The sequence below is a fragment of the Eptesicus fuscus genome, chromosome 5 (assembly GCF_027574615.1).
Source record: "Eptesicus fuscus isolate TK198812 chromosome 5, DD_ASM_mEF_20220401, whole genome shotgun sequence".
Taxonomy (NCBI): Eukaryota; Metazoa; Chordata; class Mammalia; order Chiroptera; family Vespertilionidae; genus Eptesicus; species Eptesicus fuscus.
Window position 1 is genome coordinate 3442139 of NC_072477.1, and position 26394 is coordinate 3468532.

Genomic DNA, 26394 nt, shown 5'->3' on the forward strand with positions numbered 1-26394 from the left:
CGTGTCCGGAAGTGACGTCACACTGGGACTGGCGGAGGCGGGGAGAAGGGCCCGGAAGCGAGCGATTCCGGCTCCGAGGGGGCGGGGCGAGGGGCGGAGGGGACGGCGCCGCAGGTCGGCTCCTGACGCCCGGGGTGGGGAGACCCGGAGGACGGCGGGCGCGCAGGTGAGCGGCCGCTGGGATGGCTGCGGGCGGGAGGGCGGCCGCCGAGAAGAGCCACCGGGAGGGGAGGGGAGGGGAGGGCAGGCCGGGGACCCTCCGAGCGGGACGCGGCGCCGCGGGCCGGGCCGGGAGGGGCGGTGGCTGGAGGAGCCGGAGACGGGTCCGGCCTGGGCGGTCCCGGGCATCTCGGACGCCGGCCCCGAGGGGAGAGCTGCGGCCGCTGTCTCGCACCCGCGCCCGCCGCCCCGGGTATTGCCCGGCGTTGGTCATGGTCAGCAAGTTCATCGTCGCCCGACTCGTTCAGGTATTGTTTCCAAAGCTTCCTTTTCGCTCCCGTTGGGCGGCGGGCAGCCCGCGGAGCGCGCTCCTCGTCCTGGGGGCGCTGCCCCGGGACCGGGAAACTTGAGTTTTCGAGGCATTTGTGGGCAGAGCTGCTTTCTCTGACCGGTCCCTCCCGACCTCGCGGGAACGTGGGCGAAGTGCTCGGTCCGGAATCTGCGCCGTCGTACGTCTGCCTTGGAGGAGGCAGCTCCTGCCGAGGCGGCACTGGCTCGTGGGCGCCCCGAAAGGCCTGCGCGGGGGTTCGCCGGCCTGGAAGCCAGGCGCCCTGGGTTGCAATCCGGACGCCGCCGCCTAGCCCCGCCACGGTGAACCGGCACTGCCCTTTGCGCCTTTGCCAAATGTGAGCCATTTGACATCTGCTCTCGAGGATTGTTGTGAAAATTAAACGTGACGAACGAACCTAAACAGAGTCCTGCTCCTTATAGTTTAATTAAGGTAGTAAACGAAGACGACCTGTTTAAGGAGATTTTATTTGTTGGCAACTCATGAAGGCCTTACAAATACTAGCACAGCCCCCCAAAAACTGTCAGGTAGAGGGAGCTCCGGTTCCCTTTCACCTTAGAACCCGTGTGCCCTCCGGAGTGTGTAGTTGATCGGATTGTTGGTGCCCCGCTTTCCTTGCAGACTTGTCCCAAGCGTCCTCAGTGTCTTCCAACTCCCTTGCTCTTCGTTCATGCAAAAATACTGGTTCAGGGTCCAGGAAGTGAAAGTGTTCCCAACTGGAAAGGCGAAAATAAAGGTTAAATAAGAATGAGGCAGAACCTTCAAGGAACTTAGGTTCTGCAGTGAAAGAGCCAGTCCTTGACTCAGTAAATCCTTACTGATTTCCCGCTTGAGCCAGGGACTGTTCTAGGTGCTGGGGAGACAGCACTGAGCCAGCTAAGGCCCTGCCCTCCTGGAGCTGGCCTGTCATTGAAGGCGGAGGAAACAAACAATAAATAAATAATGTCCCTCGGCGCTCTCCCTACAGGAAGCATGCCCATGCCATTCCCTTCCCCTCTTCTTCCCCCACAGGCACCTATCCCCTAACTGTCTAAGGGACCCCATGGTATTTTTTGCTACAGTCAATACTTGCTTGCTTTTCTGCAAATAATGTGCCAGCCCTGACCGGTTTGGCTCAGTGGATAGAGTGTCGGCCTAGGGACTCAAGGGCATGTACCTTGGTTGCAGGCACATCCCCAGTGGGGAGTGTGCGGGAGGCAGCTGGTCGATGTTTCTCTCTCATCGATGTTTCTGGCTCTCTATCCCTCTCCCTTCCTCTCTGTAAAACATCAATAAAGTATATTTTTAAAAATAAATAAATAATGTGCCATATGGTGATATGTGCAGTAGGAATAAGTAAGTAAATAGATAAATAAATAAAGCAATGTAACCCTGGCTGGAGTGGCTCAGTTGGTTGGGCGTCATCCCTTGCGCCAAGAGGTTGCCAGTTTGATTCCCATCAGGGCACATGCCCAGGTCATGGGCTTAATTCTGGTAGGGGGCATGCAGGAGGCAACTCGGTGGTGCTTCCATCTCACATCGATGTTTCCCTCTCCTCCTTTCCTCTCTCTCTAAAAATCATTTTTTTTAATCTTTAAAAAAGATAAAACAAGATAAAGAGAATGGAGAGGAAAGAGATTTAGCACTTATATAGAAGAGAAGGGTAAGGAACGACCTCTTATTTAATAGGGTGACATTTTAGCAGAGACTTGGAGAAAGCTAGGTAGCAAGGCACATGAGTACCTGGAGTTCTTTTCCAGGCAGAGGAGCAGCAAGGGCAAGGCCCTATCCCGAGGGAGTGAAGGGCTGAGGGTCAGGTCATGCAGTGCATTGTAGGCCATTATAAGAACACTAGTAGCCCTGCGCACCAATCCGTGCAGAGTAGCTTGCTGCTGCTTGCCTCAGCTGGTAGCTCTCCGCCCTCCTGGAGCTCCCCCTGCCCCCACTCTCCCCCCCATAACTTGCTGCCCTGCCCCCTCCTGTAGCTCTCCGCCCCCTGCTTGTAGCTCGCTGTCCCATCCTCCTGCTGATCCGTGATCTGGTCATCATTCCATTGGTCGTTACACCTCAGGGCGTAACGGATAATTAGCATATTCCTCTCGTATTATATAGGAGGATTATATAGGATTGGCTCTCTGGGTGAAGGAGTTTGAGGAGAGGAGTGACCTAATCTGGCCTGTCTTTACTAACTGCTGTGTTGAGAATAGACTTGGTGTGGAACTAGAGTGGTGGCAGTGAGGATGGTAAGAAGCAATTGGATTCTGGACATATTTTGAAGATAATAAGACATGTTTGTGAATAATAATAGTAATACTTGCCATAAAAGGAGTGTAAACAGAGTGGTATGGAAAGCTGTCTCATCTGGCAGGGAATTAGAATAGGCCTTGGGAGGTTTGAACTGAACTCTTGAGTAATAGGTACTATTGACTTATTTCAGGTTCACATGATAAGTAGTAAGTGATTTCTTTTGAAATATAGAATTACATTTAGGCTGTTTATAGAATGCCTGAAATTTCAAATATCAGAAAAGGAAAATAAAATCGGAAGATTTTATAGCAAACATACTCCTTTCACTGATTTTGTCTCTCCTATATACAGTACTACATCAACTTGAATATCTTACTGGTTCCTTCATTCATGAGTTAAATACATTTTGACAACATGATTACTATAGGTATGTGTCAATTAACTTGTATTGTTAGGAGTGACTAATTCTGCAAAGGAAAAGATTAAGTGAAGTGGAAGACACAACAATAGAAACTATTGAAAGTGAAACAGAAAAGAAACTGAAAAAATTAACAAAGCTGTGAGGAATAGGGTAGCTTCACTTGGACTCATATTCATAAAATTGGAGTCCCCAAAGAGTGGAGGGACAGATAATAATAATGACCAAAATTTGTTGAAATTTATTGAAAACTATAAACCCACAGGCAAGTGGTTCAATGAACCCCAAGCAAAAGAAACAAGAAAAAATATATATACCAAGTGGAACAAAGATAATGGCATCAGGTTTATCATAGGAAACGATGCAAGCAAAATGGTAATAGAGTCTTGAAAGGGGGAGGCAAACTGTCAACCTAAGGTTTTTATACCCAGCAAAAATATCTTTCAAAATAGAAGGTGAAAGGAAGTCTTGTTCAGATATACAGAAGCTGAAAGAATTTAACAGCAGCGGATTTATACTGCAGGAAATGTTGAAGGAAACTTGAAATAACAGAAGGAAAATTATACAGGTTATAGACCCAGATGTAGATCAACACAAAGGCATGAGGGGCACCAGAAATGGTAACTGTATGGTTAACTATAAAATGCCTGTGCGGTGATGATGGTGCTGGAGTTACAAGCATGAAATCTATTGTTAAGGAACCTTTCCAAAGGAAACAGTGAACTTGACAAGTACTCTGGGCCTCCTTTTAATAGAACTATGTAAACTGCCTGCTTATATTGCCCATCCAATATATTAATTGACTTTTCCAAAAAGCAGAAAACGAAGTCTCTTCAGCTATCTTAACACTGTTTTTCCTGCCGATAGAATATGGACACTGTGGTAGAGAGACTGTGCCTTCCACCAATGTTGCCCATGTCCTAATCCCCAGAAACTGTCAACATGTTACCTTAAATGGCAAAAGGAACTTTCTAGATTTCTCACCTCCAGAATTGTAAGAAAATAAATTTGTGTCGTTTTAAGCTACTACATTTGTGGTAATTGGTGACAGCAGCAATGCAAACTAACATAGAAACATATTAATATTCAAATTCTACAAAGCTTTCTACAACACTTTCTATATGACAGGTACAAAAATATCATTAGGTTCCATTTTTTTTTTTTCCTCATCCTCTTCTATAAAGCTGTTGAAGAGCTAGACCAATCATTGCCTTATATTTTGGGTCGTCTCCTAAGTCAGTTAGGATACTTTCAGTTGCCAGGAAAGTAGCTGGAATTTATTTGCTCCAATGACTGAAAAGTGCAAAGGTTAGGCAGCCATCAGAACTCTGGCAGCGTTTCTCAGTCAGCCTTTTGGCGCTGTTCTTTTCCCACTTTCAGCACTGTCTTGGCCCAGTTTCTCCCATCTCAGGATGACTGCCAGGAGGAGCTGAGCTCTGTGCTCTCTTCTGGATTAAGGTGACCAGAAAGAATTTCATGTATTGTTAGTTTAGGGCACTCTGTTACTGGGCGGGGGTCAGTCTCATCCAAATTACTTTACTCAGTAGGAGAAAGGGGCATTATGATTCACCTTGGAAAATCTGGGTGCTATTAGGACGGGGAAAGGATATTGATAAATAAGAGCATGTTATAACCAACAAAAAAAGAAATTACAATAATATCTTTTAAAAGTAAGTCTCAAATGTTATCAATTTGTGTAATGCTTCAAAAATTCTTTTTTTATTTGTGTATCATCATCAAAAGTTCTGAATGTCTGCTTTTTTAATCTGTTTTCAAAGACATTTTAGAAAAATAATCTTCAGTCTTAGGTGTCTTTCTTTTTTTTTTCTTTCTTTTGCCCCTTGATGCTAATTAGTACACAACAATTTGATGACCTACTTCCTGACCTGTGAGAATTTCTTCCATCCTAGTATTGAATTCTTCATCTTTCCTTAAGGTCCTAATTGCAATTAACTAGACTCTTGCTTTAAAAACTTTATATACTGCCATACTGTCTCATATAAGCATCTTTTTCACGTAATGGTTATTATTGCTTCTGACATCCCTAATTGAGATACTGGATTGAAGCCAAATAAAGATGTTTGGTATTCATGATGTTAAGAGATTTATAGTGGACAGTCATGTTTCGAAGTCTTCAAACTAGCTGTAAATAAATAAAATGAGCTCATTTTCTATATATAAAACCAAGCATAAAGGAATATAATGATTGTTTTTAAAGTAGAAATTTTAGAAAACAAATATTTTCACTATCTCATACAGTACATCAGTATTAGATTTCAGTTATCTGACAAATGGATCCAACAATAATTGGTAAATTTATAATTAACTTGTATTGTTAGGAGTGACTAATTCTTAAAAGTTCTATACGAGACTAAATAAAGGATCTTTAAAGCATATCATCTATCTTATATCTATCTCCTATCTTATTATTATTTATTTTTTATTTTATCTAAATAAAAATGTAAATGTTCGTTTGTTCAAAATCTTAAATCTCCGAAAGTTCTTCACCGATTGCTTTGAAATTTTGACACAACGTTGCATTCGAATACGCGCGTGTTTTTATATACCTTATACCTACTATTATATAGATGTCACACCTGTGACAGGTAAAAACATGCTTTTTTTGAAAAACAGCGCCATCTGTTGGACGATCTGCTTTAGTTCATCCAAGTTATGCCTCGCAGAAGATCAAACCTAGGTCGTCGTACTCGCGGAGCGGAAGCAGTGCGACGAGTAATTGCACATCAAACTGAGGAAGAACGGGCAGCAGCGAACGAGCGAAACAGACAAAGAATGGCTCAAGTACGTGCCCAGGAAACAGCAGAGCGACGTGCAGCCAGACTTGAGGATGCACGGCTGCGAGCACGGCGATCGCGTTCTGCAGCGTCAGGTCTGCTTCGTTCTCAGCAGAATGAACGCGACAGGCTCAGAGTGGCTGCAAGACGTCAACGAGAAGCAGCAGATCAGCGTCCAACACGACTCCGTGCTCAGCAGTCACGCGATTACAATCGCCTTGCATTCCGGTACAACCCAGCGGATGATTGTAGTCTGAGCCGGCATGTTCTCATCGGCACTATTAGGAACGTGCGCTTTCTCTTCTCTTTCTTTTCCATTTAACCAGACTGAGCCACAGCAACGCCTGGCGGGTACAGCTAGTTAGTTTCAGTAGGACTGAAGGGATGTATTATTTGTACATTTCTGTGTGAGTTTTTAATAGCTTTACATAGTTTATTATAAATTGCCTTTGGCAAATAGTTTTGACTTTTTAAAAATATATGTTTTTCTTGCTTTTTTAGAGAGAGAGAGAGAAACATCAATTAGATGCCTCCCGTACACATCCCAACCGGGGATCGAACCCAAAACCTAAGCATGTGCCCTGAACTGGTATCAAACCAGCCACCTTTCAGTGCCTGGGACAGCACTCAATCAACTGAGCTCACCGGCCCGGGCATAGTTTGGACTTTTATAATAAATGACAGCAGCTATAGGAACTCTAGCTCCTTAAGATTGTTGCTAATAGTTTAGAGTTGACTGTATAGTGGAATGACCCAGAAGCTCTGAAAAAATACCCAAAATAATTACCCAGATATTTTTTATTCAATATCTCTGAGGTGGGGGGGGAGGAGTGAAGGGGTGTCAATGGCTGAGGACATCCTTCTTTGCCTCTCCAATTGGCAAATATTAAAAAGTATTGAAAAGAATGTGGAAAAAACAACAGAAGATAGCCCTGCATAGTCTCTTGATGGAGTTTAAATCAGTACAGCCTTTTTTTTTTTTTTTTTTTTTTGAAGGGTAAATCAGCATTATAGCATTATCTATTGAAAGTTAAAATGAGCATGTGCTTTGACTCAGCAATTACAGTTTTAAATATCCTAGAAAAGTAATTACACATTTAAAAAGATGTACTAAGCCATAGCCGGTTTGGCTCAGTGGGTAGAGCGTCGGCCTGCGGACTGAAGGGTCCCAGGTTTGGTTCCGGCCAAGGGCATGTACCTTGGTTGCGGGCACATCCCCGGTAGGGGGTGTGCAGGAGGCAGCGATCGATGTTTCTCTCTCATCGATGTTTCTAACTCTCTATCCCTCTCCCTTCCTCTCTGTAAAAAATCAATAAAATACATTTTTAAAATAAAAAAGATGTACTAAGATTTTTACTGAGGCATTGTTTGAAATAACTAAAAATTAATATTCTCAATTCTTATCGATATGGGAGCTACCTTTTTGGGAAAGTGGAGAACAGAGGCTCTTTTTCTGAAAATCTATAGGTGCCTGTATAATTTTGCTGTGAAAAACTATTAGAAATGGTTTTCAACAATATTTTCCAGAAAGTTGCTGACTAGTTCATGCTTTCTACTAGGTAGCAATAGTGAGGCATGTCAGGCATTGTTTTAATCAAACAATAATATCTGGAGTGTCTTTCTGTAAAGATTTATGTCTACGTTTTTGCAGGATGGAGACGGATTGTAATCCCATGGAGCTAAGCAGCATGTCAGGATTTGAAGAAAATGCAGAGCTTAATGGTTTTGAAGGGACTGACATGAAAGACATGAGGCTAGAAGCTGAAGCGGTTGTAAATGACGTTCTCTTTGCCGTGAACACCATGTTTGTCTCAAAAACCCTGCGCTGTGCAGACGATGTGGCCTATATCAACGTGGAAACGAGGGAAAGGAACAGATACTGCCTGGAGCTCACCGAAGCAGGGCTTAAGGTGAGTGCCTTTTCTTTCTGGAAAAAGAGCGTATATCATTTTTAAAATATATATATATTCTTATTAATTTCAGAGAGGAAGGGAGAGGGAGATAGAAACATCAATGATGAGAAAGAATCACTGATTGGCTGCCTCCTGCACACCCCCTACTGGGGATCGAACCTACAACCCAGGCATGTGCCCTTGAGAGGAATTGAACCGGGACCCTTGAGTCCCCATAGGCCGATGCTCTATCCACTGAGCCAAACCAGCCAGGGCAGGAATTATTTATATCTTTACCACTTTATCAAAGAGGGGCCAGGGAGTGGGAAGGAGTGTTAAATGAGATCTCAACACTCAGCAGCTAACAGGAGTTTTTAAAGGAAAACTTTTATCTAGGAATTTTTAGTAATACTCAGGTCTTTCACTAACATGCGGAAATGGAATTTTTTTTAAAATTTGATTGGCAGTATTATTTGTGTTAATGATCACCCCCAAAATTAAATTATTATCTATGGTTAAATATGTGCACCAGAATTAAGCATTCCCTGCATTGGCTGAGTATTAGGCATTGTATTGAGAGGATCTTCTTCCACCTCTTACAAATGTCTCTTCTACGAAAAGAACACACTTGACTCCACTGCTCCCTAGCTGTTAAATCAAAGTCACATCACAGCAGACAGTTGCACCTCTGAATCTATTGGCTCTTTATTACATGTGAGCTGTTCTAGGCAGTGACCTTAAATCCTTTATACCAGAATCCTGAGTTTAGAATGGTAGAAAGTACCACCTAAAACAAACTTTTCATTAAAAAAAGACACACAACTATTATAAAAATTTTGACCTGCTGAACAAAGGAGTAGTATTAGAAACTCCAAAATTTAGTTGTAACTTGACTAATTAATTAATATTCAATCTCAATCAAAGATCTCTGACTTTTCTGTTTCTATTCTGTTTCAAAAGTTGCACAGAATCATAAAGTAGAGGCCAAAGCCTAAGCAGGTGAGAATGTCATGTAATGATATGTTCAAAGACTATATGAACCGCTCTATTTCACTAGATTCAGTTCCTTAAGAAGCAGATGAGCCACGTGTTCCGCGTACTCCTTGTTAAGGATCACTTGTACTGAAGCAAATTGCAAAGCCAGAAGCTTGACTACTCTCAGTTCCCTCAAGCTGCCATGCAGGTAGCTGCTTAGCTTAGAGAGTGAAACTTGAATTAACTAATTTTGTACACTCTTTTCCCAATCCCTAAATTTGTACCAAAAGCTTATACTCTTCAGAAATGGATCCTAAATAGAAGTAGGTAAATCAAAAGTAGAGATATATGACCCTGGATAAGGTAATTATATTTTACATTGATAATTCTAAGGTAACTGTGGTGAAGTACAACCGGTTCTGATCAGAGTCAGAAGTCTTATATGTGAATTTGAATGATTTTGGGTAAGTTAGTCAACCTTTAGGAGTTTGATTCTTTATCTGTAACCTGGAGATTAAATTTAAAAACCACAAGGGATTGGAAGATGATTATATGAATAAAGTATAGAGAAAGAACTATGTCAGTTATAAAGCTTGACATGTGGGTACTTAAATATTTTTTCAGTCTCATTCGGTTAACATTCATTGAGCAACTATCCTGTGTCAGGAATTGTAAATGAAACTATGAATAAGATATGATCCCGCCCTAGCTGGTTTGGCTCAGTGGATAGAGCGTTGGCCTGCGGACTGAGGGGTCCCAGGTTTGATTCCAGTCAGGGGCACATGCCTGGGTTGCAGGCTTGATCCCCAGTGTGGGGCGTGCAGGAGGCAGCCAATTAGTGATTCTCTGTCATCACTGATGTTTCTATCTCTCTCCCTTCCTCTCTGGAATCAATAAAAATATATGTTTAAAAAAAAAAAAAAAAAAGATATGATCCCTATCCTACTAGGAAGACCAGACTTACAGGAATCTGAAAGGGGCAAACAAAACTGTAATACAGCCCAGCTGGTGTGGCTCAGTAGTTGAGCGTCGCCCCATGAAACAGGAGGTCACAGTTCAATTCCTGGTCAGGGCACATGCCCAGATTGTGGGCCCAATCCCCAGTGGAGGACATGCAGGAGGCAACCAATCAATGAGTCTTTGTCATCATTGATGTTTCTCTCTCTCCTTTTCCCTTCCTCTCTGAAATCAATAAAAAATATCTATACTAATAATAGATGAATATGCAAATTGTCCAGGATGCCATCACATTAACAGTAACTACTGAACAGCAGGCTGCGTGGGGCGACCAGGCCAGCAGGGGGGTTAGTGAGGGATGACCAAACGACTGACCAGCAGGCTGCGTGGGGTGACCAGGCCAACAGGGGTGGGGCAGTTGTAGGTGACCAGGCCAGCAGCGGGGCAGTTAGGGGCAACCAGGCCAGCAGGGGGGTCAGTAAGGGGCAACCAGGCCAGCGTGGGGGGGGGGGGGGCGCAGTTAGGGGCAACCAGGCCTGTGGTGAGGGGTGGGCAGTTAGGGGTGATAAGGCCGGCAGGCAGAGGCAGTTAGGGGTGATCAGGCTGGCAGGGGGGGCAGTTAGAGGCCATCAGGCAGGCAGGCAGGCAGGTGAGTAGTTAGGAGCCAACAGTCCCAGATTGTGAGAGGGATGTCCGTCTGCCGGTTTAGGCCCAATCCCTGGGATCAGGCCTAAACCGGCAGTCAGACATCCCCTAAGGGGTCCCGGATTGGAGAGGGTAGGCTGGGCTGAGGGGACCCCCCTCCCCATGCACAAATTTCAAGCCCCAGGCCTCTAGTGTATGTGTGTGTGCATATATATATATATATACATATGTATATATATATATATATATATATATATATATATATATACACACACACATATATGTATGTACATATATATTTATTTATTTATTTAAAATCTCCTTACCTTTAAAAAAACAATTATAATACAATGGTCCCCCCTTATCCACATGTTCATTTTCCACAGTTTCAGTTACCTGTGGTCAACCATGGTTTGAAAATATTCAGTGGAAAATTCTAGAAATAAAGAATTTATAGAGGGGTGGGCAAAAGTAGGTTAAATTATCAGCCATCATTATGTAAAAGATAAATTATAATTAAGGATACAGCCCTAGCCAGTTTGGCTCAGTGGATAGAAGGTATGCCTGTGGACTGAAGTGTCTGAGGTTCAAGGGCACATGCCCGGGTTGTGGGCTCGATCCCCAGTAGGGGGAGTGCAGGAGGCAGCCAATCAACTCCCTCTCATCATTGATGTTTCTATCTCCCTTTCCTTTCCTGTCCAAAATCAATAAAAGTATATTTTTAAAAATATATAAATAAGTAAGGATACAAAATAATAAGAACGAGACAAATAATACAAATAAATTAATAATACAAGAATAAACTTTCGGGTACTCACAGCTGTGAGCCTACTTTTGCCAACCCCTGGACATTTTAAGTTGCACACCTTTCTGAGTAGTATGGTGAAATCCCGTGCCATCTTGCTCCGCACTGCCCAGGACATCCCTTTGTCCAGCACACCGTGCTATATACACTACTCGCCCGTTAGTCATTTAGTAGCCGTCTCAGGTACTAGACCGGTTATCAGAGAGAGCACACTTACACAACCTTAACTACAGTATATTGTTATAATTGTTCTATTTTATTATTAGTTATTAATTTATCTCTTACTGTTCCTAGTTTATAAATTAAACTTTATCATAGGTATGTATATATGGGAAAAACAAAGTACCTATAGGGTGTGGTGCTATCCGTGGTTTCAGGCATCCACTGGGGGTCCTGGAACATCTCCCCTGCGGATAGGCGGCTGCCGTGCTCTGTGAAAAGCGCTGCAGTAACGCATGGTTCTGAAGAGGCGTGTCATCTTCCTCAGGCTGCTGCCTCTGCTTTTCAGTAATCTCCCCCCCCCCACTTCTCCTTCTAACATAAACTTGCATCTTCTACGGTTTGAATAGATGGCACAACAATTTAGCGCTTACAGAGGGAATTCATAAGCTTTAGTCAAGTCAACAAAAACTAAAGTAGCCTAACCGGTTTGGCTCAGTGGATAGAGCGTCAGCTTTCGGACCGAAGGGTCCCAGGTTCGATTCCGGTCAAGGGCATGTACCTTGGTTGCAGGCACATCCCCAGTAGGGGGTGTGCTGGAGGCAGCTGATTGATGTTTCTCTCTCATTGATGTTTCTAACTCTCTCTCCCTCTCCCTTCTTCTCTGTAAAAACATCAATAAAATATATTTTTTAAAAAAAACAAACTAATTTTGCCCTGTACTGTGCTGGCGAACTGTGACATGTCTTACATAATCTTGGTGGAGAGAAAAGCTTTAGCTGCATTTAAAGAAAAATAAATAAAACAGTAACATTCCCTTTTATCTCACTGAGTTGTGCATTCATTTCCCTGTTAGATAAGTAATGTATTAGTAATGTGAAATGGCCTTTCAGATTACTAATCATAAAGGAGGATTAAAAAAAGGATTAATGCTATAAATACTTTCTAGAATTCTTTATAAAGAAAGAGTTCAAAGGATTAATTCTAAGGGAGCTCTGGTGAAGTATGGCCGGTCTAATCAGAGTCAGAAGTCTTACATATGAAGCTAAGTAAATAGTGGCTATATTATCTATTATAGTGCTTTTATATAGCGGGCTTTCAATACATGTGGAATTAAATTGAAGCATGTTTTATTTTTTTAAAGCATGTTTTAAATTATGAAAATGGAACACTGCTTTTGATAGCTTTTTAATTTTTTTCTCTATTTTACATTTGTTTTAGGACCAGGAGTTGGTAAATCAAACCATTAAAATTCTGAAAAACAAAATTATAAAGAGAGTGTTTTGCAGGGGTTATTCCTATAAGTTGTAAATTGCTTAAATATTAAAAAATTATATTAAAATATGCACATTTTAACTATTTATTGAAAAAAGTGTCATTAGAGAATGACCCAGGTAAACCATTGGTTTTTGCACTGTCATGATGAAATCTAATTATTGGATTCCCTGTTCTCTTGTAGATAGTAGGTTATGCTTTTGATGAGGTGGATGATCATTTACAGAGTCCCTACCACGAAACAGTCTACTCCCTGCTGGACACGCTCAGCCCCGCCTACCGGGAGGCCTTCGGAAACGCGCTCCTTCAAAGACTGGAAGCTTTGAAAAGGGATGGACAGTCATGACTAAGCTTTTTCCTTTTAGAGGGCGTGGCTGCTGATACAAAATGTTGATGTAAAGCTTGAAATTCTTGCATATGGTCATAGAAAATGCATCTTTGATTTTGTGTCTTTATCTTTTCTTGCTTCAAATTTGGCTTTTGACTTAGAACATTTTTGAGTAATGAATCGTCTTTCTTAGTTCCTGATTCATGAAGGGAATTGCTGTGATACCATCATTAAGACTTTCCAATTTCTTCATGTAGTATCTCTGCATTTCAAAACCAAATCAGTGTTTCATTTGTTACTCCAGGACTTCGATTGCTGCCAGCACTCTCTATCACATGGGAACTTCTGGATTTGCACAGAAATGTAGGATTTAAAAGACCTACATGCAAACTTTGATTCAGCTCGCTAAATCAGGGGTTTACTCCTAGCTTGGACTAACTTTGTAATAATTATTTTGGTACTAGCCTTACTGGAAACAAATTATCAACCAGTTTCCCCTGCACAAAATTTGAAATTCACGGAATCACTTAATCTATTTATATTACTGATATGGACTGATAAAGATGAATTAAATATATATTACTTAGCTAGTATTCAATGAACAACAGGGACTGAGATAGCTCTGTATTCTTTGTTTGCAACAGCCAGCGAAGTAAGAGGACAACCGTTAGCAAATGAATGTAATAACTTTTTCCAAGGTGTTTAAGCACATAAGCAAATATAGGAACAGGCTCCATTCTTTTTCTTAACAAAAAGCATCTTCAATGTGTGGGATTTAAAAGAAAGAAGATTCTGATTTCCTAAACGATCTTTTGGCCTGTGTTGACTCTTATTATGAATGTTTGTTTACATGATGTACAGTATATATTCAGAAAGTATTTTTGCCTCAGTGTTTACTTTCTATACTGTAGTACTTTGGTATTCCCACAGCACCCTCCTTTCCCAGCAGATGTGCAGTGTTTTGTCTCAATGCTAAACCCACAGTGTAATCTGAGTGCACTGTGTGGGTTTGAAAACCAAAGGATGAAGGAAGCATTCCGAGACTTCATATTTGAAAAAGGGAGAAATCTGTATTTTATATTTTATTACAGGTACTAAGGTTTATAAACTTAGTAAACTATACCATGCTGCTATGTGTTTTCAAGAACATGTTGAATAGTAAGGATTGGGGAAGTTTTTTTAATGCTAACAGTCAAAAGCAGCAGCTGTTAGAAATGTTGAACTAGAATTCTGCATTTAAACACTCCTTCGGAAATTTGTCATTTGCAGGCTTTATTTTCTGTCATTATTAAGTAATAAGTACTTTCAGGCTCTGAAGTTTTTGTAGACCAGAGCGAGTTAGAGTTTGGTTCCAGTCACTGTTTATTGCAAACCTCATTGGAATGCTTTCATTATAGTTGATAATGCATATTCATTTTCAGCTTTGCTTTCAGATGCTTAACTGTTTGGGCAGTGAAGTCTAACTTCAGGTTGAACAATCTCAGGCTAACTGTAAAGGATCTTTGTAAAGTTTGAATAAAATTCTATCTGTTCATTTTGAGTTAAGTATGCAGAAAACAAATGATTGTATGTTTGAAAGTTGAAATTGTTCATTTTGTGATAAATGATTGATTTCAAGAGCTTCTGTTTCTTTTCTTTTTTTTAAATAGAATTAGAAGAGTTTATAAAACCTGGACTTTTCACTCCAAAGTCTTGCCACAATGGTGTTGCTTGAAAGGTTAATCAATGCTTAGTGACATAGAGCTCTTAAGCTGTGACCTTTTGCAATGAGATCTGGGGAGTAAGCCAGTGCAATATCATTTCCATTTTTGAATTCAGTATTGTTACATTTTAATGTGAGGTGAGTTGCTCTTTTTATTACTATGAAAGAGGAACAGGAAGAGAAGACTTAGTAAAACACTGATAATAAAACCTCCACTAGATTGTGAAACCTCAATTTTACCTAGATTGTTTAAAGCAGATAACTTAAAGCCTTGATTACACTTCCAAAGGAAAAAGGAAAAATAACTCTAAGTAAATTTAAAAAAAAAATGAGAATGGGCAAATGATATTAAAAAAAAAAAAAAATACAGATGTCCATTAGTAACTACTTGAAAGATATTCAACCTGACCAGTAATTCAAGAAAGGTAAATAGATTTGGCTATGTTGGGCCATTTCACCTAATCATTTAATAATTTCTCTTATCTATATAACTAGAGGCCCGGTTTACCTCAGCCCCCTCCCCCCCCAGTGCACGAATGTTGTGCACTGGGCCTCTAGTATAGCATAAAAGCCTAAGCAACCATTACTGCGGAACAACCAGAATGACCGGTCACTATGATGCGCACTGACCACCAGGGGGCAGATGCTCAACACAGGAGCTGCCCCCTGGTGGTCAGTGCGCTCCCATAGGGGGAGCGCCACTCAGCCAGAATCCGGGCTCACAGCTGGCAAGCACAGCGGTGGTGGCAGGAGCCTTGCCTGCCTCCACAGCAGCGCTAAGGAGCAGTGAGCTGAGCCGTAAAGAGCAGTGAGCAGGCAGGCGGACATCCCTCAAGGGGTCCCGGACTGCAAGCGGGCGCAGGCTGGGCTGAGGGACCCCCTCCCCACTCCAACCCCCAGTGCACAAAGTTCGTGCACCGGACCTCTAGTTTAAATATAATGATACCAGTAAGGCTGAAACCAGTTTGGCTCAGTGGATAGAGTGTCAGCTTGTGGACTCAAGGGTCCCAGGTTTGATTCTGGTCAAGGGCATGTACCTTGGTTGCGGGCACATCCCCAGTAGGAGGTGTGCAAGAGGCAGCTGATCGATGTTTCTCTCATCGATGTTTCTAACTCTCTATCCCTCTCTTCCTCTCTGTAAAAAATCAATAAAATATATTTTAAAAAAATAATGATACCAGTAAGGATTTAATGAGAGGGCACTCTTACCTCTGTTGGGGGATATTCTGGCACAACCTTTCTGGCAAACATTAGTAGTAGAGCCTTTACAAAGTTTATAAATTCTGTTCTGGTGCTATCCTAGCCAGTTAGCATGGTGAGTGATTCCCAGGACGTATACTGCAAGGATGTTCATTTTCTCTAATGAACCATTGGAATGGCTCTAAAAGTGATTAAGTTATGCCACATTGATGGGAAAATGTACAGCCATTAAAAATCATCAGGCGGGGGTTGGGGGGCGGAATGACAATAGGGAAAATTAAGCTATGTGAAAAAAAATGAAACTAGCCCTAGCCAGTTTGGCTCAGTGGATAGAGCATCGGCCTGCAGACCAAAGGGCCCCAGGTTTGATTCTGGTCAAGGGCACATGCCCAGGTTGCAGGCTTGATCCCCAGTGTGGGGCGAGCAGGAGGCAGCCAATCAATGATTCTCTCTCATCATTGATGTTTCTATCTCTCCCTCTCCCTTCTCTGAAATCAATAAAAATATATTTTAAAATGAAACTAACTTATTTTGGAAAACACTCATCTATGTGAACAGGAAAATGAAATAAAATATTCTACATGTTCATAGTCGTCAGCAGGTGGTAACATAGGTAGTTTTCATTTTCTCTATACTTTTTCACATTTTCTACATTTGCTTGTATATACTAACTAGAGGCCTGATGCACGAAGATTCATGCAAGAATAGGCCTTCCTTTCCCTGGCTGCCAGCACCACCTTCACTCCAGCCAGAGCCGCCTTTCCACCTTCCCACACTGCCCAGAGGCCTGGAGCGGCTGGGGTGGTGTGGATTGCCTGAGTCCCACCCCTGGCCACTCTGCACCTGTGTATGCAAATTAACCTGTCATCTTTGTTGGGTTAATTTGCATACTCACTTCTGATTGGCTGGCAGGCGTTGCGAATGTATGGTCAATTTGCATCTTTCTCTTTTATTAGTGTACATTGAAGGGGGAAACAATAGATTTGGGATTCAAGCTAGCTGAAGAACCTTTCTAGGAAAAGCACCAAACTGTGTTAAGTTGTGTGTTCTCCGAGGATCCTCATTCCCCGTGGTGACCCCGTTCCCCCCTTTCCCCTGGGTCCAGAATCAATTGTTACACTTCCAACAGAGCGAATCGAATCAGTGTGTGTGGGATCATGATCATAGCTCTTCCATCGCACACTGCACCATTCTCCAGTATTCAAAAACAAAATGTGTTGATTATCACGGGAGAACCGGTTAGGAGAACACTGAGAGTCTACGTGACATGTTAACTTGGGAACTCTGCCTTCCACCCCTGGGTGATAACAGAGCTGAGACTTAGATGGAGGGACGTGGATAGCAGCCCACCTGTGAGCAGTAGAGTTGGGGAGAACACGGGTCTTCTGACTCCACAGCATAACCCACAGTGCATGTTAATAAAAGCAGCTCTGAACTCTGGTTGTACGAGAGCTGGTTTTAAAAGAGGGAAGGAATAACAATAAAAGATGTGTTAATTGGTATAACAGAATTAACAGAACCTCCCAACCTACCGTATGTAAAATTCTCTGGAAGCAATCCCCTTATAACTCTGACACTAACACATTGACCCGTTATCAGTAGTGTGAACTATGAGAAGGAAACGAAGGTGAGATATTTTATAGTAGCATGACCAGTAAATAACTTTCGAAGTACTTACCTGTTAAATTTCATATCAGTAGGGACAAACTAAAAATCTGGAAATGAGGCATCTAGGGAGTTCTAGAATATTTGCTCTAACAAGCCATTTGAAAGGATGGTGGAAAATATCCCATCGAGTTTTGCACTGGTCGTGCATGAATATTTTTATATTTAAGTTGACAGCATTTTACTGATAATCTTTTAGAAAGAATGTTACTATGAGCAATCTTTTCCAAAATTGAGTGCAAAATGTCAGAGAGTTAATTATTTTATCAAAACAGAAGCTTGAATGAAACATATAAACAAGAAACATAGGTGAGGACCAAAAAAAAGGAATGAAAAGCTCCTATTTGGAACAGTGAGCCTTAGGCTTACAGAACAAAAGCAACCGCACCTTTGGAGACCGGTTCAGAAAATGCTTTCATGCATGTCTTATTTAATCCTAACAGCCCTGCAGGCTGGTGGTTTCACCCCTGTTTTACAGCTAATTAAACAGTTTGGGAAAGGTTAAAAGATGGGTCCCAGGCTCCAGCAAAAGGCTGCAGAGCTGTAACTCAGCCAAATCTGAGTGCCTGACAGCCCAGAGCCTCCCAGTTTCCTGGCGCTCCCCGGCCACCTGCATTTTTTGAGGCAAGCAGTATTTTAAAAAAATAAATAAAAATTGCTGCATGTGTTAAGTATTTACTAGTACATTTAGCAAGCCAATGTTTAAAGCACAAAAATAGTCCAATAAAATCAGGCTATTCCAAGATAACAAATGGCAAGATGTAGTTGTCCTAAGTGGAATGTCACCTTTTCACTTGTCAGTTTATGTTGGCAACTGCATGTGCAGTCTTATTTGGAAAGGTCAAAACCTGAATTCCATCCCTTAGTGAATGTGGGCGATTGGGTCCCCAGCCCATGGCCTCGGGCTGCCTCCACCCCACCCTCTTTCCGAACTGTTAGGAAATGACCCCTCAGCCAGCGGAGCCCCACGGACCAAGCCGCACTGGCTGCCCCCGGGGGTGGGGGTGGGGGAGCACCCTTGCTGTCCAGAACCCGAAACTCCAGGGCAACGGCTTAATCCTCGTCGTTACAGTTGAGGATTATGCCAAGTCCTCCTGGTCAGACCATTTCACATTAACTCCAACATTTCAGGGGAGGCCTAGGCCAGTGGTCGGCAAACTGCGGCTCGGGAGCCACAAGCGGCTCGGGAGCCGCGGTTTGCTGCTCTGTTGACTAATGAGTTTGCCGACCACTGACCTAGACTCTCGATTCCAATAATTACAGGCTGTCGTTGTTCCTTGTGATTAAGCCCCTATGCGGCAGGCTTAACCTTCTCATCAGGTTAATTTTAGGCTTCCTAGGCCTCCTAGTCCTCCCTGCCAAGTGGACACTGAGCGTGTGTCGGAAAGAAAGAACAGAGGTCGCGCCCTGCCCGAGGGCACACGGCGTGCAGCGGGGCTGAGGGGGACCCGGGCTGCAGGCACAGCGCGGAGAGCTGGCTCCCCAGCGGGGCAGAGCCCAGCGAGCGTGGGGACCCAGGGCCCCGCCCACCCGTGGACGCCCCGCCCAGCGCCCTGGGCTCCGCCCCCGGAGAGAACTCAGCGAGCGCGGGAACCCAGTGACCCCGCCCACCCAGCGCCCTAGGCCCCGCCCCCGGAGAGAGCCCAGCAAGCGCGGGGACCCAGTGGCCCCGCCCACCCATGGACGCCCCGCCCAGCGCTCTAGGCCCAGCGAACCGGAGGCCTTGACCTCGCCGCCTTGGCAACCAAAGGGACGCTTTCCCCTTAGCTACCAGAGCGGCCCCCGCCATGGCTGAAGACGAGGAAATTGGCCGGGCAGAGAAAGTTATCCGGGTCCAGAGGGTGTTTATAAACCTGCTGGACTCCTACAGCAGCGGAAACATTGGGAAGGTGAGCGGCGGCGGGACCCTGGCCCCCAACTCCATTCCACCGCCCCCGGTCCCGAACCCTGAGAGGCCCTGTGCCACGGGCTTGCTGTCCGGGCCCCTCCTAAGAGAGGGTCCCTCCTCCTGGGCACAGCCAATGCCCCCAGCACCCCAGTCCGAATCCAGGCTAGACAGCCACCCCACCTGGAAGTCCTCTTCCCCACCCCCACCCCCCGAGATCGCGGGTCCAGCCCTGGGTCCTCCCCTGTGAATGAGGGGAAACTGAGGCTCAGCGGAAGGAAGGGACCTGCCCAAGATCACATAGTGAGTTGGAGGCAGAACCTGGAAATAGAACCCAGGTCTCTGACCCCTTAACTGGGGTCTGTTTCCACTCCACCACCGCATCTGAAGCTAGCAGCTGATAAGAATATAAATCCGATTAGCCACGGGGACGGGGGCACAAAGTACCCAGCATAGGGATTACAGTAAAAAATACTGCAATACTATGGATGGTGCCAGGTGGGTACTGGAAATGTCAGGGGAACACTTTGCAAAGTATATATTGTCTAACCCCTATGCTGTGCACGTGAAACTAATACAAACTAATATTGAATGTAAACTGTAATTTAAAAAATTCACCCAACGGTTATATCACCCGCAAAGTACTTTCCATTCAGCCATCCTTCAACCTACGGTTTGAGCGTCGGTTATGTGCTAGGCACTGTTTGGGGTCCTGAGGGCCACTAAGCTTTTTCACCCTTTTCCATCGTTCACCGCTGGGACATGAAGACATGCAGAAAGAAAGACATGCTCAGCCATAAAAAGAAAGCCATGATTGTGTCGTTTCCCCGAGGAGGTCTTAGTGATTTCCTAAGACTGTGGTAACAAATGACCACAAACTGGGTGGTTTAAAACAACGGAACTCCTTCTCTCCCAGTCGGAAGTCCAGAAGTGGAAACTCAGCGTCAGCAGGGTTGACTCCTCCCGGGGGCCCGAGGGAGGGTCTGTCCCGGCTTCTCTCTCAGCTCCTGGGGCTTCGGGGTCCTGGCCATCCCCTTGGCTTGTAGGATGGTCACTCTGAACTCTGCCTCCATCTTTGCACAGTCTTCCCCCTTTAGTGTCTCGGTGCCCAAAGTTCCCTCTTCTGATTAGGACACCAGTCACTGGATTAGAGCCCACCCTAACCTGGCATAAGTTCATTTAACCTGATTACACCTGCAAAGAACCTATTTCCAACTCTGGTCAGATTCACACGTTCCGGTGGACAGGAATTTGTGGGGAAGGGGACACTGGTCAGCCTGGTACATCATCTAAAGTGGATCAGGCAAAAATATATAGACTTAGGTATACAATTTATATGTAAGAATAGTATCTCTTATACAGCACATCATTATCTATGATATACAATGTATTGATATTATATGTATTTATATAATAGACTAGACGCCCGATACACGAAGATTCGTGCAAGAATGGGCCTTCCTTCCCCTGGCTGCCGGCACCGCCTTCACTCCAGCCGGAGCCGCCTTTCCTACTTCCCATGCTGCCCAGAGGCCTGGAGCGGGTGGGGTGGTGCCGAACACCTGGGTCCTGCCCCCTGCCACTAGGTACCTGTGTATGCAAATTAACCCACCATCTTTGTTGGGTTAATTTGCATACTCACTCCTGATTGGCCAGTGGGCGTCATGAAGGTATGATCAATTTGCATCTTTCTCTTTTATTAGTGTAGATATGTCCTAGAAGAGACTGAAATCACATGACCAGAAAAGGGGGGAAAGAAGGAACAAGGACAAACAAAACTAAAAAAAATACAATAACCAAATTTAAAATATATATATATATATATATATATATATATATATATATATATTTATTGATTTCAGAGAGGAAGGGAGAAGGAAAGAAAGATAGAAACATCAATGATGAGAGGGAATCATTGATCACCTGCCTCCTGCACAGCCCTACTGGGGATTGAGCCTGCAACCCAGGCATGTGCCCTTGGCTGGAGTCAACCTGGGACCCTTCAGTCAATAGGCCATCGCTCTATCCACTGAGCCAAACCGGCCAGGGCTAACCACTTTTTTTTAAAGAAAAGAAGGATTGAAAAGACATGTAGTATGTACTTCTGTGTTTCTTTAAAAAAAATAGATATAGAAAAGATCGATTGATTGATAGATATTCTATACACAGAAAATGTCTCAAAGGATACACAAGCAACTAGTGTCACCTCTTTGGACGGGATTCACTCATGCTCACCTACACAATGGCAGGCAACAGAGAATATCACAATGAATAAGATAAAAAAAAAAGATGGTTGCCCTCATGGGCCCTGCATCTCCAAGAAGACCATCACTAATATTTAGAATAAACAAAATATTTCAGTGCATGATAAATACTCTGCAGGCCAGAGGACCTCACACGTTGACTGGTGGGCGAGAGCAGCAGCTTCACACAGAGTTGCACGAAGGGGCTCTTTAATCTGGCCCAGGGTGAGGAGCAAGCTCCAGGAACTAGTTCTCAGAGGTCACGACAAGGGCAAAGGCCCTGAGGTGGGTCAGGTTGGCCTTCTCAGAGGACAGAGTGGCCCGGGATGGGCAGTGACCCGCAGCAGCTCCAGGGTTGACTCATTGGTGCAGCAGACAGTCCCCCCAGGAGACTTTGGGGCCCACAAAAATGTCCCCATTTCTTTGAAAATCAGAAGGAAGCAGCTGAAATTTAAGGGTCAAATATTATGTTTGTCTTTATAGCAACACACATGTAAAGTCTAATTTTTAATGTTTTTGTTTATTTGTTTGTTTTCAAAATCCTTCAGCTCAGAAGTAGCAGAGTTAAAATTCAATCCCAGGTCTTCTCTGAATCCAAAGCCTGAGCTCTTTTTTTTTTTTTTTTTTTCTTGTTTATTGATTTCAGAGAGGAAGGAAGAGGGAGAGAGAGATAGAAACATCAATGATGAGAATCATTGATCGGCTGCCTCCTGCACGCCCCCTACTGGGGACAGAGCCTGCAACCCCAGCATAAGCTCTTGGCTGGAATTGAACCTGAGACTCTTCAGTTCGCAGGCCGACGCTCTATCCACTGAGCCAAACTGGCTAGGGCTTAGTGTTTTTTTGTGAAGGACATCCCTCTCGCAGTCCGGGACCCCTCGCTCCTTACCACCTGCCTGCAGCAGAGGCAGGAGAGGCTCCAACCACTGCTGTGCTCGTCAGCCATGAGCCCGGCTTCTGGTTGAGCAGTGCTCCCCCTGTAGTAGCACACTGACCACCAGGGGGCAGCTCCTGCGTTGAGCATCTGCCCCCTGGTGGTCAGTGCACATCATAGCGACCGGTCATTCCGCCATTCAGTCGATTTGCGTATTATGCTTTTATTATATAGGATTTTTTAAAGTCAAGGAAAGAGCTTCTAGACATGCAAATAAGCTAAGTTATTCTTTAGCCATACATGGTGATGCTCATTTTAAAGAATGTACTAGTATTTTCAGCCCTGGCTGGTTTGGCTCAGTGGATAGAGTGTTGGCCTGCGGACTGAAGGATCCTGAGTTCGATTCCAGTCAAGGGCTCAATCCTCAGTTGGGGAGCAGGGAGGATGTGTAGGAGGCAGCCAATCAATGATTCTCTCTCATCATTGATATTTCTGTTTCTCTCTTCCTCTCCCTTCTTCTCTGAAATCAATAAAAATATATATTTTTTAAAAATGTATTTCATTTTCATGTGTGGCACCTCTAGCAACCCTAACTAAAGGAGGTTCTTAGAATCATCATTCATTGACTGCCCTTACTCCAAGGTGTTCTTAGCATTGGGAAATCGCTCTTGTCTTGCAGTTTCTATCGAACTGTGTGGTCGGGGCTTCACTTGAAGAAATGACAGAAGAAGAGGAAGAGGATGATGAGAGTAAGTCAGCTATGCCGGATGCCTCCTCATCCAAACTGAAGGAAGGCACGTTCCAGATCGTGGGCACGCTTTCCACATCCGGAAAACCCTCGCCCGACTTTGCCCTGGAGACGTACTCTGTAAGTCCTGGTGGTTTCTGCTGAGAGCAGTCAAAGGGAAGCGTCACCTACCTCCCCACAAAACCCCCCCTTAGCACATGTCCGTGCTCTGCTTCTCATTCCCCACCTCTGCACATGTGTGGGGCCTGGGAAGGTGAGGGGCAAGCTGGGGGCTGGTCTTTGTCCTTTATTTTTATTTTTATTTATTTATTTATTTATTTTTGGTCTTTGTCCTTTAAAGGAAATTAACTACCATTGTTGAGACTTTAACAAATTTAAATTAGCCCTAGCCAAATTGGCTCAGTGGATAGAGAGCATCAGCCTGAGGACTAAAGGGTCCTGGGTTCGATTCCAGCCAAGGGCACATGCCTGGGTTGTGGGCTCATTCCCCAGTAGGGGGCGTGCAGGAGGCAGCCGATCCATGATTCTCTCTCATCATTGGTTTCTATCTCTCTCTTCCTCTCCCTTCCTCTCTGAAATCAATAAAAATATATTTTAAAAAATAATAATTTAAATTAGATATTCTTGGAAGTATGAGCCTCATTTGGATTTTCAGACTCCTCAAATTCTCTCTATAGACTGTATTTAGAATGTACTCTGCCCTGCATGATCCCAACACACCCCGGGCCATGGTGGGCGCTATCTGTGAAGGGAAATCTCCTTTGGAATAGCGTGCCATTATATTGCTGTCTTGTTGGGAAACACTGTTGCCCCCACGTGGCAAATGCAAGTGCTGGTTTGGAAATGCATGGTCCTTGTGGTTATCTTATTTTATTTTTTTTTAATATATTTTATTGATTTTTTACAGAAAGGAAGGGAGAGGGATAGAGAGTCAGAAACATCGATGAGAGAGAAACATGGACCAGCTGCCTCCTGCACACCCCCTACTGGGGATATGCCCGCAACCAATGTACAAGCCCTTGACCGGAATCGAACCCGGGACCTTTCAGTCCGAAGACCGACGCTCACTTGTGGTTATCTTAATACCCACTCTGGATATTGCTCTACTCCGAAATGCGCTATGTGTGGGCAGCCACACAGCGAGGAATAACGAGTTACAACACGATGATCACCCTGGCCCGTGTGGCTCAGTTGGTTGAGCATCGTCCTCTGCACCTAAAGGTAACTGGTTCGATTCCCGGTCAAGACACATGCCCAGGATACAGGTTCGGTCCCCAGTCAGGGTGTGTATGAAAGGCAACTGATCTCTCTCTCTCTCTCTCCCTTTCTTCTTCTTCTTCTTCTTCTTCTTCTTCTTCTTCTTCTTCTTCTTCTTCTTCTTCTTCTTTCTCCTTCTCCTTCTCCTTCTCCTTCTCCTTCTCCTTCTTCTTCTCCTCCTCCTCCTCCTCCTCCTCCTCCTCCGCCGCCGCCGCCGCCTTCTCCTCCGCCTCCTCCTTCTCCCTTCCTCTCTTTCTAAAAATCAATAAAAACATGTTAAAAAAACAAACACATGATCACCCCAGTTACTTTTGTCTAATCTAAGAACTTTATATTTCTAACCATTTAAAGTTTTTGTATTTTTAAAATATTCCCAACAGTCAACTGTAATAAGATACCTTACATCTAGAAAGAGAATGGATTGGTCCCATCTCGAGGATGCTGAAACAATCCCCATAAATCACTCATCAGCACTTCTGAGTGACTCAATATATACAATCACTCAAATAATCTTGCAGAGAGTTTGAGTGAGTTTTAAATGCCTCCCCCGTTTCCCCCCCCCCGCCCCCTGCAGTGTGTGCTAATTCTTCCCTTCTGAATTGGGGTGTAAACAGCATACCTAAGATCATTCTGCAACTTTTTAATCATCTGTTCCCAGCTATTTCCATAAGCGTCTTTGTTATTTGAAAACCACCCACAGAAGAGAGCCAACATTTCATTTGAAAAGGAACCCTTCTTCTGCAAATGTTTTCCGTGGGATTCTTGCGCGCAGGATATCTCATTGGGAAAGTGTCATTCCGTCTAAATATCACGGATCCTTTGTCAGCTTCTTGAACAAATGACTGCCGGTTCTCTTCCCAGGACATTTCTCGAGAAGAACTCCTCATGCGCCTGCTGGAGTGCGATGTCATTATTTACAACATCACTGAGGACCCCAAGCAAGCGGAGGAGGCCCTCTGGGCAGTGTCTGGTCAGTGAGGGGACCCTTTTATCTCTGGGGACACCGCTTTGGTGTAATTTACTTAAGAGGAGTCATCCAATTAGGACCATTAGAAGAAGTGAGACCTACTAAACACAGAATGAAATCAGGCTAATGGATATGCCTGTGATAAGCAAAGGCATATTAAAATGTGTAAGAGTTTGAGCAAAAATCAATTCAAATTAGGTAGTGCCAACCTGGAGGCGGGCAGGAGTGCTCCATCCACAGGAGCTGGGGGAAGTCTTGTATAGAGAAAAGCAGGAAGCAAAGCAAAGAAAGTATCCTATCCCAAAGAACAGAATAGTCTTAATCTTTATTTATTTTTTTTAATATATTTTATTGATTTTTTTACAGAGAGGAAGGGAGAGGGATAGAGAGCTAGAAACATCAATGAGAGAGAAACATCGATCAGCTGCCTCCTGCACACCCCCTACCGGGGATGCGCCCGCAACCAAGGTACATGCCCTTGACCGGAATCGAACCTGGGACCCTTCAGTCCACAGACGGACTCTCTATCCACTGAGCCAAACCGGTTTCGGCTAGTCTTAATCTTTAAAAGAAAGGAAGCATTAACTTCCAGAATGTGACCTTGATTCATTCTGCGGGCACTGCTTAAGGAGGTGCGGTTGCCTGTATTAGGCAGATACGAAACAAATAAGAAAAAGACTGTGCCCACCAGGCAGTGGGAGGCCTAAAGAGAGCTGAGGAACACACGAGAAACTCTACCTCGGGATAGGGAATGGCACATTCACCAGAAAGGTACCACAGGAGGTGACTTTGAGAGGAGAGGAATTACTTCTAACTGTGAGGGTTTGATTCAGGCCAGCAGCTGTCCCCTGAGGGCAAGAGGTAGGGAGG

The 26394-nt window shown here is 44.1% G+C and overlaps 2 protein-coding genes across 6 annotated transcripts in view; both read left to right on the forward strand.

Annotated features, from left to right (window-relative positions):
- Positions 1–92: 92 nt before the first annotated feature.
- On the forward strand, positions 93–14602 carry GSKIP (GSK3B interacting protein). 5 transcript variants are annotated; one of them, XM_054715749.1, is made up of 4 exons: positions 93–166; positions 5787–6175; positions 7599–7857; positions 12840–14602. In XM_054715749.1, the coding sequence occupies exons 2-4, from the start codon at positions 5826–5828 to the stop codon at positions 12999–13001; spliced, it is 771 nt and encodes a 256-aa protein (XP_054571724.1). In that variant the 5' UTR covers positions 93–166; positions 5787–5825; the 3' UTR covers positions 13002–14602. The 5 variants fall into 5 exon arrangements, with proteins under 5 accessions (XP_054571724.1, XP_054571726.1, XP_054571725.1 ...); XM_054715751.1 differs by lacking the exon at positions 12840–14602 and adding an exon at positions 11599–11719; XM_054715750.1 differs by lacking the exon at positions 12840–14602 and adding an exon at positions 8897–8993.
- Positions 14603–19293: 4691 nt separating this feature from the next.
- The window catches only part of AK7 (adenylate kinase 7), a 40155-nt gene continuing 33054 nt past the window's right edge, over positions 19294–26394 (forward strand). The window contains exons 1-3 of the mRNA XM_054715440.1: positions 19294–19439; positions 23232–23420; positions 25419–25527. Of these exons, the coding sequence (XP_054571415.1) occupies positions 19338–19439; positions 23232–23420; positions 25419–25527 (400 nt within the window). The 5' untranslated portion in view covers positions 19294–19337. The remainder of the gene's footprint in view (positions 19440–23231; positions 23421–25418; positions 25528–26394) is intronic.